Here is a 12,811-nt window from a genome sequence, read left to right as displayed (position 1 = left end):
TTTGGACTCTTTTGTTGACCATGATGGCTCCTCCATTTCTTCTAAGGGGTTCCTGCCCACAGTAGTAGATACAACGGTCATCTGAGTTAAATTCACCCATTCCAGTCCATTTTAGTTTGCCAATTCCTAGAATGTCAACGTTCACTCTTGCCATCTCCTGTTTGACCACTTCCAATTTGCCTTGATTCATGGACCTGACATTTGCCTTTTTATACTGTTCATTGGGTTCTCAAGGCAAGAATACTGAAGTGGTTTGCCATTCCCTTCTCCAGTGGACCACATTCTGTCAGACCTCTCCACCATGACCCGCCCGTCTTGGGTGGCCCCACACAGCATGGCTTAGTTTCATTGAGTTAGACAAGGCTGTGTCCATGTGATCAGATTGACTAGTTTTCTGTGATTATGGTTTCAGTGTGTCTTCCCTCTGATGCCCTCTCACAACACCTACCATCTTACTTGGGTTTCTCTTACCATTAGCAACTGTTAAATCTTTCCAAGACAGGCTTGTTTTCTTCTTGGAAAGAGAATTAATACAGAATTAATCATTATGAAATGTACAGAAAACTTCTTAGTTTTGACCTTTAGGTCTTTTTAGTTTTTGATAATGCCATTTTTGTTAGACAAGTTTTTATTTTTATAAAATTATTACAGAAATGATGTGATATGCATAATTAATAAAATAATTCAAATAATATAGAATGCTATGAAATGAAAAGTATTTCTGTCAACATAGCTAACTAACATAAGCTGCTGTTTCCCTTCCCCAAAATCAGTCTTGAAAAAATAAAATGAGAGGCACCTGGCCTCCATGAACTCTGAGACACAGGCAGTCTCTCCACTAAAATTACCTTGAGTTAATTCTTATTCCTTCACTATGGAAACTGGCAGTAGTAGCCCATACCACTAGTGCCAGAATCCAGAGAACAGCATTATGGCAGTGCAGACACTATAGTGCAGTGAAGTACTGAGAAAAACAGATGTGGACTGACCATCTACTCTCATTAATCCATTTCTTCCTCTCTCTACCTTCAAGTCCAGGGAGACTACCTTCTACTTCCTCCAAAGGGTTTCAACCTAGGAAATACTTGCGTAGAGGTGTGGTAGTAAAAGAAAGTGATGTATTGATTCTCAGTTTCTATGCTTCAGTATCTACCTGATGACTCTTTCCCTCCAGTTTTTTTAAACTCATTGGTGCTGATGGTAGTTAAGGCCTGGCCTCTGGTGACCCGTAGTACATAGCTTGATAGAATTGCTCATACCCGAGAAACATTATCTCACAGACCAATAAAGCTAAACATTTGAGGATTGCAGCTGTCCCTAAAGAAATTAGTAAGGTAACAACATACATGATCTAAAGCAGGATTATTATAATAGATGAACCATGAATTTAAAACAACTGTGATCAGTATAAAGATAAGAGGGAACACATATTAGTAAAATGAAATAAGATCATAAAAATAGAACCAAATGGAAATATTAGGTATGAAAAATATATTTGAAATGAAGAATGCAACAAATATTATAAATAGAATGAAAATGAATGAATTTATTAGTTTAAAGATTAGAATGACTACTCTTCCAGGAAGAAATAGGAAAGAAAGAAAGATGAAGAGATGGAAAATAGAAAGAGCAGTACCCAGTGTTCATTGCAGCACTGTTTACAATAGCCAAGACATAGAAGCAACCTAAAGATCCATCTGCAGATGAATGGATAAAGAAGACTGGTGCATATATATACAATGGAATATTACTCAGCCATTAAAAAGAATGAAGTAATGCCATTTACAGCAACATGGGTGGACCCAGAGATTATCATACTGAATAAAGTAAGTCAGTGAAAGATACATGATGTCATGCATATGCAGAATCTTAAAAAAATGATACAAATTGCACTTATTTATGAAACAGACTCACAGACTTAGAGAACCAATTTTTGGTTATCAGAGGGCCAGTGTCATGGGGAGGGATAGATTAGAAGTTTGGGATTGACAAATGCGCACTATTTTACATTTAAAATAGATAACCAACAGACCTACTAATTAGCACAGAGAATTCTCAGTAAATAGTAATAACCTAAATGAGAAAAGACTTTGAAAGCAGACACTCATATATATGGGAAAAGGAAAAGATATAGAGAACTGTGCAAGTACCAACATCTTAACAGCAATTTCAGGAGAAGACAAAAATGAAATTTTAAGAAGATGAAATAATTGAAGAAATAAAATTGAAGAGATAAGTTTTCTAGAACTCAGAAAAGATAAAAGGCTTCAGGTTGTTGAAAGAGTTTATAGTATGCTAAATGGGAAAAATAAGGGAGAACACGTACGTAAGACATATTTATTAAAGTAAAATTAGGAATGTTAAAGATTTAAAGGAAATTCTGAAAGATTTCAGAGAAAGAGTTGGTGATCCGTAGGGAACAAGATAGATAGCTAGGTATCAGTTCAGCAGTAAAGTGAATGGAAGAAAATAGTAAACTTTAAAAATATTCAAGGAATATGTCTATGAACCAAGCAGTTTATATCCCCCTAACTTTCACATGATGATAAAATAAAATATTATCAGATATTTTTGCCTTGAAGTTTACCAAATGAAGACCCGTATTGAAAATCCATTTGAAAGCAAGACACATGAGAAATCTAGAGGTGAGAGGTGGTAATCAAATTATCTTGAGGAAATTTATTACTGACTGAAGGAAAACAGGATCAAAATTCTAAGCATGAAAATATGACGGAGGGGGAAGGGGCACTATATAAATTCAGGTGTTGTGATTGGACTTACAGAGGAGAAAATGTTCTACATTATTAAAACTTTTTCATTCCAAAAGGTCTTATACACAGTGCTTAAGACCTAATGGGCCTTTATTTCCTTTCAAGCTTCCTTTTCTTTTCCTGTGTCATAAATCACTGCCACTGTTTGTTCTATCCCATGTCATTCTTTATGTTGGATTCATTTTGAATTTTTTCAGATGCAGTCATCAGTATAAACTTTAATATATTTGCTGATCCAAAAATTCCTTTATTTTTCCCTCACTATTGGGATTGCTAATTTAACAGGAAATAGAATTTTTAGTTCCATATCTTTTTAAATTCCAAGAAATTTTTTAAGTTAATTGCTTAGTTGTATTCTAGCATTCTTTATTACTGATAAAAGGTCTAGTGTTAGTTTGATACTTATTCCTCTGTATATAATAACCTGCTTTTTCTCTCTGGAAGCTTTTAGAATTTTCTTTTAATCCCTGAATTTTTGAAATTTCACTAGGAGATGTGTGTATATATGTGTGTATGTGTGTGCTTAGCACCCCAGGCTCTTTCAAACAACACCCACTTATTTCTTTTGTTCAGTAAAGTTTTATTTCTTTTTTCTACATTATTTCATTTCTCTTTCTGGTGTACTTTTCAGACAGATTTTTTACTTCCATGGCTTTATCCTCTGTGTCTCTTAACATTTTTCTATATCTTAATCATAATTTCTATATCTTTATGCTATATATTCTGATAATTTGTCAGTTATATCTGAAATGACTTTGTTTTTACTAAACACATTTTGTTTTCATTCTATTATTTGATTTTCTGTTATAGTTTTACTTTTTAATGTCTTTTCATACACTGTGCCTCTTTTTTGTGGAAGTTTATTTTTGTGTTACACATGTAATATTTACTTTCCACAACGATAATGAGTTTGTGCTTTTTCTTTAGAGTTCTGTTCCTTTCTGCGATTTATCTTTTCTTCTTGTTCTGTTTGTTCATCTAGGTCCCTCTCTTTACATTGCTGATTTTTTTTTCTCATATTATCATGTGATTCTTGTCTAAACATTAAAATTTATGAATAAAGGTCATATCAGTTAAAGAAGGTAGTTGACAGTGGTTTCCTGTGCATTGTATGTCTCTTTTTTTTTCAATAGACTTCTCACTTTAACCAGACTCTGACTGACAGTTTTGCAACCTTTCTTACGGGATGCAAGCTTATATGCATGCAGGCTTTCTTATAGGATGCATAAACTGAGGATAGGAAGGCAGGTTAGGACATATACATGGTTATCAAAGCACAGCTGCCTTGTTTCCTGTCTTCACCTAACGTCTGTGGTGAAGATTTGGAGTCACTTTAAGCTCTGCTCTCATTCTTACTCAGGCCCCTGTGTCCTTATTATAAGCTCGCCACAGAAGTCTTTTTTATGGTCCACTCCTGCTTTTTGTATTTGATGATTTACTCAGAAATTTTCCATCTTATATTGCTAGTGAGTTGGGCTCTCTTTTCCTTGGCTGTGATTTGTCAGTATAATCCCAACTGCTGTTTCTCAAGATTCCTCAGAATTTCTTATCTCTTGGTACTTTCTTGACATTTCCAGTCCTGTTTCTTTGTTTTTCTTTTGGCTGGAATTCTGCCATTTAAAGTGGGATGTTGGGAAGGAAGGAAAATGTGGTTAAGGTTTAGCTTGCTATCTAAAACCAAAAGCCCCAACCTTTCGATTTAATAAGCAGCAGCTGTTGGTAGTAAAAATTCAACTCTAAAATGCCTGCTAGGGCCAGACCATAATTCTTTGGTTTCTGTATATATGTAACATTTTACATGTAATTTTTTTTTAGTAAGAATTCATAATGCCTTTGCTTAAAATGAAAAGTAAGTTTTTTTCCTCCTGTTTACAAAGGAGATAACAAATCCAGACTTCTTTTGAAGATAGATATGGAAAACTTTATTTTTTTTAATTGAAGTACTCTTAATTTACAATGTTGTGTTAGTTTCTGGTACAGCAAAATCCATCATATTCTTTTCCATTATAGATTATTCAGGATACTGAATGTAGTTCCCCCTGTGCCATAAGTCGGACCTTGTTGTTTATTTTGTATGTAGTGATTTGTACCTGCAGATCCCAAACTCCTAATTTATCCCTTCTACCCTTTCTCCTTTGGTGACCATAAGCTTGTTTTCTATCTGTGAGTCTGGTTCTGTTCTCTAAATAGGTTCATTTGTGTCATAGTTTAGATCCCACATAGAAGTGATGGTATTTGTCTTTCTCTAAAGACTTCACTTAGTATAACAATTGCTAGGTCCATCCGTGTTGCTGTTGTCATTGTTCGGTCACTAAGGCTCGTCCAGCTCTTTGCGACCCCATGAACTGCAGCACGCCAGGCTTCCCTGTCCTTCACTATCTCCCAGAGTTTGCTCAAACTCATGTCCACTGAGTCGGTGATGCCATCCAACCATCTCAACCTCTGTCTCCCCGCCGCCTTCTCCTGCCCTCAGTCTTTCCTGGCATCAGGGTCTTTTCCAATGAGTCAGCTCTTCGCATCAGGGGGCCCAGAGTATTGGCACTTCAACATCAGTCCTTCCAATGAATATTCAGGGTTAATTTCCTTCAGGATTGACTAGTTTGATCTCCTTGCAGTCCAGAGTCATTTCCAGCATCAAAGTTCGAAAGCATCAATTCTTTGGTGCTCAGCCTTCTTTAAGGTCCAACTCTCATATCTGTACACGACTACTAGAAAAACCATAACTTTGACTATATGGACTTTTGTCGATAAAATGATGTCTCTGCTTTTTAATATACTGTCTAGGTTTGTCATAGCTTTTCCTCCAAGGACCAAGCATCTTTGAATTTTGTGGCTGCAGTCACTGTCCACAGTGACTTTGGAGCCCAAGAAAATGAAATCTGTCACTGTTAATTAACACTTCTTCTCCATCTATTTGCCACAAAGTGTTGGGACTAGATGGCCATGATCATAGTTTTTTGAATGTTGAGTTTTAAGTCAGCTTTTTCACTCTCCTCTTTCACCTTCATCAAGAAGTTCTTTAGTTCTTCTTTGCTTTCTGCCATTAGGGTAGTATCATCTGCATATCTGAGGTGGTTGATACTTCTTCTGGCAGTCTTAATTCCAGCTTATGATTCATCCAGCCTGGTCTTTTGCATGATGTACTCTGCATATGAGTTAAATAAGCAGGGTGACAGTATACAGCTTTGACATACTTCCTTTCCCAATTTTGAATCAGTCTGTTGTTCTGTGTCCAGTTCTAACTGTTGCTCCTTGTCCTGCATACAGTATTCTCAGGAGACAAATAAGGTGGTCTAGTATTCCTAACAGTGGAAACAGTGACAGACTTTATTTTGGGGGGGCTCCAAAATCACTGCAGATGGTGATTGCAGTCATGAAATTAAAAGACGCTTACTCCTTGGAAGAAAAGTTATGACCAGCCTAGACAGCGTATTTAAAAGCAGAGACATTACTTTGCCAACAAAGGTCCATCTAGTCAAGACTATGTTTTTCCAGTAGTCATGTATGGATTTGAAAGTTGGAGTATAAAGAAAGCTGAGTGCCAAAGAATTGATGCTTTTGAACTGTGGTGTTGGAGAAGAGTCTTGAGAGTCCCTTGGACTGCAAGGAAAGGAAATCAGTCCTGAATATACATTGGAAGGACTGATGTTGAAGCTGAAACTCTAATACTTTGGCTACCAGGTGGCTTCCCTGGTGGCTCAGAGGATAAAGCGTCTGCCTGCAATGTAGGAGACCTAGGTTTGATATCTGGGTTGGGAAGATCCCCTGGAAAAGGAAATGGCAACCCACTCCAGTATTCTTGCCTGGAGAATTCCATGGACAGAGGAGCCTGGCGGGCTACAGTCCACGGGATCGCAGAGAGTCAGACACAACTGAGCGACTTCACACACACACCTGAGGCAAAGAGCTGACTCATTTGAAAAGACCCTGATGTTGGGAAAGATTGAAGGCAGGAGGAGAAGGGGACGACAGAGGATGAGATGGTTGGATGGCATCACTGACTCAATGGACATGAGTTTGAGTAAACTCAGGGTGTTGGTGATGGAAGAGAGGCCTGGTGTGCTACAGTCCATGGGGTCGCAAAGAGTTGGACAGAACTGAGTGGCTGAACTGAACTGAGTATTCCTATCTCTTTAAGAATTTTCCACGCTTTGATGTGATCCACAGTCAAGGGCTTTAGTGTAGTCAATGAAGCAGAAATAGATGTTTTTCTGGAGCTCTCTTGCTTTCTGTATGATCCACCTGATGTTGACAACTTGATCTTTGGTTCCTCTGCTTTTTCTAAATCCAGCCTGTACATCTGGAAGTTCTTGGTTCACATTCTGCTGAAGCCTAGCTTGAAGGATTTTGAGCATAACCTTACTAGGATGTGAAATGAGTGGAGTTGTCTGATAGTTTGAACATTCTTTGGGATTGGAATGAAGACTGACCTTTTCCAGTCCTGTGGCCACTGCTGCGTTTTCTAAATTTGCTGGCATGTTAAGTGTGGCACTTTAGCAGCATCGTCTTTTAGGATTAGAAATAGCTCAGCTGGAATGCTGTCACCTCCACTAGCTTTGTTCATAGTGATGCTTCGTAAGGCCCACTTGACTTAACATTCCAGGATGTCTGGCTCTAGGTGAATGATCACACCATCGTGATTATCTGGGTCATTAAGATCTTTTTTAGTATAGTTCTTCTGTGTATTCTTGCCACCTTTTCTTAAACTCTTCTGCTTCTGTTAGGTCCTTGCTGTTTCTGTCCTTTATTGTGCCCATCTGTCTATGAACAGTATGAAAAGGCAAAATCCATGTTCTACAAATGGCATTATTTCATTCTTTTTTGTGGTGGAGTCGTGTTTATCTCTCTCTCTCTCTCTCTCTCTCTCTCTCTCTACACACATACACATACATCTTCTTTATCCTTTTACCTGTTAGTGGACATTTAGGTCTCTTCCATTTCTTGGCTATTGTAAATAGTGTTTCTATGAATACTGGGGTGGGTGTATCTTTTCAAATTAGAGGAAAGGCTTTATTTTTATTGGTTTCTTATTGAAATGTTGTTTAAATTGTTAGTGTGTGTAGAGTGGAATGGAAATAGGAATTAAACTTAAGTACAATTTGTAAAATTTAAGCAAAAGGCCATTAACATAGATACATTCAGTGTAAGTTTGAATTAACCCTTAATTTTAGGAACTCTTTAGATATAAGTTTGCATTTTTATTTTTTAGAGAAAAAATACTTTAATCTCTAGTTTTAGTTTTGTAACTAAATGATTTTAAAACATAGGGGTTTTTAGTGCCATTAAAATTGTCTTTTGAAACCTGAATTCTCTCTCCATGTAAATAGCAGCATTTCAAATATTAATGTAAAATTTTGTCCTTGAGAAAGTTGAGAGGATGTGTGAGTTTTTCACTTATTACTAAAAGTTCCCAGTATGTATACCCAGATATTTTTTTTTTTCTGTATTTTGGTTTAGATTGCTCTTCTTTTAACTATAAAAGCAATATATATTGGAAGTTTTCATATTATATAATTAGAAAGTTAAAATGTCCTAACTTCCCCCTCTCCAATAGCTATTATTTTTATGTACTTTCATATTTTTTTCTATTCACATGTATGTAAATATTTTATATGTGAACATTGTCATTAGTATGCAATAAAAATTATATTTGTAAAGGTCTGTAAACGTAAGAATTAATAGAAATTCTGTCCTTGAGAGATTTTGCATTTGAATATTTTAGAGTAAAATATTTGAAAACCTCCAAAAAATTTCATTTAAACATTTTTACTCTTATTTTTCCACAAGTGTCCATTCCAAGTCTCTCTTAAGCCAGTTCAGAGATTTTTATATTTTTGTGCTGATGGAAATAAATGCTTGTTTATTGATACTTCCTTCCTGCTTTTGTTCATTCCACTCCATTGCATTCTTAACAGCCTCCTGATTGATATCTGTGTCTCAGGATCCTCTCACTGTGCCTGTCTCTGCTGCACACTCATTGTTGGTAGACATGTCAAATGATGCTGTGACCCAGTGGGCAGTAACGGGGTAGGAAATGACTCCTGATGGGTACAGGGTTTGTTTTTGGAGTGATAAAAATATTCTAAAATTAGATTGTGATGATAGTTTTACAGGATATTAAAAAAAAAAAAAAACCAAGCTATGTAAATAGATGAATTACATGGTATTTGGTTAATATTCAGTAAAGTTGTTTAAAAAGCCAGTAAAAGATTTAAATATATAACTCTGATGCAAAAATCAGTGTTATGTAGAGTAAAAGGCATATTGTATATGAAAGAGCAAAGAAATGGGAAGTATATGTTTTCTAATACGCTTTATAATCAAAGTAATTTTTTGTAATTCTTACAATACACATTTGGTAAACACGGAAGTCTTGCCTCCCTAAGTGTTGTAAACCGGCCCACTGCTTTTGTTTTTAAGAAGGAACACTTGTCATTTTTTTCTTATGTTACAAAGCTGCTTCTAGGTAAAAATGTGACAGTATGGAAGAGGAAGCATGTAAAACTTGGTCTTACATCCCTCTGCATTCTTCCTTGCTTTGCATAGCCCAGGACTCCTTTATTCTCCTCTTAGTGACTCCAGCCCTGTTTTAATAGAATTCAAAATCTCTTTCCCACTCTACTGATTTCCATTCCACCCAGAAATTTCCATTTCCTCAGTGGGTCCTTATTTAAGGTAAGCAGTTTGCTGCATTCATTTATAAGTCATACATCTCTTGATATTTGCCTTTTAAAAGATTATAGAATAGGGATTAGCAGATGTTTTCTGTGAAGAACCAGCTGTAATTATTGCCATTGCAGCTACTCAACCTTGCTATTGTGGGGTGAAATCAGCCACAGCCACAGTGTGAATGATTGACTGAGGCCTGATTTGAACCTAAGCAAATCAGATTGAGCCATAGTTTGTCAACCCATGTTATAGAATTCTAAATGGAATGAAGGAATTTAAGGGCAAAAAATTTAGGCAGTTATGTCCTCTGCTTCTACCATTAATGAAAATAATTTCATTTCTTTACTGTTTTATCTTCCAAGATTATCTGAGGAACAGGTCAGAACCAAGGTACTTTTGAAAGTTTACCAGGGTTTAATTAGAAAATACCAGTCTTTACATGACCACTAAAAACAATGTAGAATGAGAGTTGAGGATATTATTAAGGTTAGGTTGGTGTATGTGTGTATCAAGATAAATGTATTTGTCTATGTATGCATATGTTACATATGTGTGTGTACATGCAGGTTTTTACTATATTTACTGTGGGATACATTTGGATAGTCTCTAAAATATTCCTAACAAATTTATTGAATATGAATATAAAAGACACATTAATTAAACTAGGAAAAAGTCAATATTGCATTATTTGACCCTACTAAAGTAGATAAAGACAAACGAGTATCAGTGTGGTTACCATCTGCTTCTGTAGTATTATGGATTGATTGAGATGTTTTACTTCAAGCTGATGTTTGTGTAGCTTTTTTAGCATATGATACTTGTTCATGTATAAAAGAAATTTAATACTGAAACAATGGCATTGTTTTTAGACCTGTAGCAAGTATGTTGTCAATCATAAAATTATATTTCAACTACTGTGTGGATCACAATAAACTGTGGAAAATTCTGAAAGAGATGGGAATACCAGGCCACCTGACCTGCCTCTTGAGAAACCTATATGCAGGTCAGGAAGCAACAGTTAGAACTGGACATGGAACAACAGACTGGTTGCAAGTAGGAAAAGGAGTACGTCAAGGCTGTATATTGTCACCCTGCTTATTTAACTTCTATGCATGCAGAATACATCCTGAGAAATGCTGGGCTGGAAGAAGCACAAGCTGGAATCAAGATTGCTGGGAGGAATATCAATAACCTCAGATATGCAAATGACACCACCTTATGGCAGAAAGTGAAGAGGAACTAAAGAGCCTCTTGATGAATGTGAAAGAGGAGAGTGAAAAAGTTGGCTTAAAGCTCAACATTCAGAAAACGAAGATCATGGCATCCAGTCCCATCACTTCATGGGTAATAGATGGGGAAACAGTGGAGACAGTGTCAGACTTTATTTTTTTGGGCTCCAAAATCACTGCAGATGGTGACTGCAGCCATGAAATTAAAAGATGCTTACTCTTTGGAAGGAAAGTTAAGACCAACCTAGATAACATATTGAAAAGCAGAGACATTACTTTGCCAACAAAGGTCCATCTAATCAAGGCTATGGTTTTTCCAGTGGTCATGTATGGATGTGAGAGTTGGACTGTGAAGAAAGCTGAGTGCTGAAGAATTGATGCTTTTGAACTGTGGTGTTGGAGAAGACTCTTGAGAGTCCCTTGGACTGCAAGGAGATCCAACCAGTCCATTCTAAAGGAGATCAGTCCTGAGTGTTCTTTGGAAGGAATGATGCTAAAGCTGAAACTCCAGTACTTTGGCCACCTCATGCAAAGAGTTGACTCACTGGAAAAGACTCAGATGCTGAGAGGGATTGGGGGAAGGAAGAAAAGGGGATGATAGAGGATGAGATGGCTGGATAGCATCACTGACTCGATGGACGTGAGTTTGAGTGAACTCTGGGAGTTGGTGATGGACAGGGAGGCCTGGCATGCTGCGGTTCATGGGGTCGCAAAGAGTTGGACACGACTGAGCGACAACTGAACTGAATATTTTCAAGTAACAATAGTGAGAAGATTTGCATTTGCCATATCAGTGTTTTGCAAATTACTGGATAATGCAAAATGACCATCACTTATTTAATGGATTTCTCAGGAAAATAAAATATTTTTGTCATAAAATTGAGTCTAGGGAGTCCAAACCACTCGGGAAAACAAAATGGCATATTTTACCCCCAAGTATTTATTTTTCTTGGAAACTTTGTCATTTTATTATATGTCTTGAACAGGTATTTTAGATGATTTTGACTTTATTAAACAAACCCATGTGTCAAATTTTTGTTTTTCTTAGTCAAGATTTAAATATTTTGTCTCTGCTATTAAATTAGAACCAGTCCAGAGAATAAATCAGTTAAATAAAGCATTGCCCCTTCTCTCAATAAAAATAATTACATTGCACACTCGTTCTACCTCTTTCCTCCTTCTAACTCCATCCTGATAGTTATCGTTCATTAATTTCAGCAAATAGTTGAGTAACTGTTACATGCCAGGCAGTTTTAGGTACTGGGAACAAAACAGTGATCCAAACAACCTTCGTCTTTGTAGAGCTTATGTTTTAGAGTGAGGAGAGGGCAATAAACATTTGATTGTTGTTTAATATAAAAGTTATGTCATATGTTAGAAGATAAGTGCTGAAGTAGTACTAACCTGTTACCTAATGTTAATACTATCCTCTTATTTTCTTTGAATTTATAGTTCCAATGACAGGATTCACACAGAGAGCAACCATTGATCCAGAGCTGAATGAAATACATGTCTTATCTGGACTCAGCAAAGACAAGGAAAAGAGGGAAGAGAATGTCAGAAATTCATTCTGGATTTATGATATTGTAAGAAATAGTTGGTAAGTAGCTCTTGTCTGTGTTGAAATCCCTGTGTAACATTTCTTTGAGGTTGAGGTTGTTGGTTTATTCAGAAGAAGAGGGAAGTAGAAGGCTTACCTTAGTTTGTGATGTCATATACTTTAATATCAGTATTAGGGATTGGAAGAGTCAGTGTTGGTGCCTATGTTTACAGTGATATCCAGCAATGGATTTTACTTTTGAATTTTTCAGTTAGTAGATATCTCCTGGTCTGAGCGTCAAGAGAATTATATTTTAGTCTAGCTTTTGCTACCATGTAGATGTGTAAGCTGGAGAACAATGTATTTTTAATGTTCCCAGGCCTTTCTTAGTTTATGAAATGAAGCAGTTTGACTAGAGCAAGATCGCGGGAAGGGGAGTATTATTATTTAGCGTATTCAAACCTAGGACCCTTTTGTCACAGAGCACCTCACAGAACTGCTGTACATTTTTGTTTGAAAAACACTGACCCAGAGGACCCAGCTCTAATGTTCTGTAGTACTACCTAAGTGAATATTCTCCAGAACAGAGGAACTTCTGAGAA

At 36.5% G+C, this 12,811-nt stretch overlaps 1 protein-coding gene across 3 annotated transcripts in view; it reads left to right on the top strand.

Moving 5' to 3' along the window:
- Positions 1–12,811, top strand: part of MKLN1 (muskelin 1) — a 380,366-nt gene that overhangs the window by 332,720 nt on the left and 34,835 nt on the right. For all 3 annotated transcript variants that reach the window (XM_027538967.1, XM_027538968.1, XM_027538969.1), the window contains one exon: positions 12,122–12,269. In XM_027538967.1, the coding sequence (XP_027394768.1) occupies positions 12,122–12,269 (148 nt within the window). The remainder of the gene's footprint in view (positions 1–12,121; positions 12,270–12,811) is intronic.

Source organism: Bos indicus x Bos taurus, chromosome 4, assembly GCF_003369695.1.
Source record: "Bos indicus x Bos taurus breed Angus x Brahman F1 hybrid chromosome 4, Bos_hybrid_MaternalHap_v2.0, whole genome shotgun sequence".
Lineage (NCBI taxonomy): Eukaryota > Metazoa > Chordata > Mammalia > Artiodactyla > Bovidae > Bos > Bos indicus x Bos taurus.
This window is presented reverse-complemented; position numbering and strand designations above follow the sequence as displayed.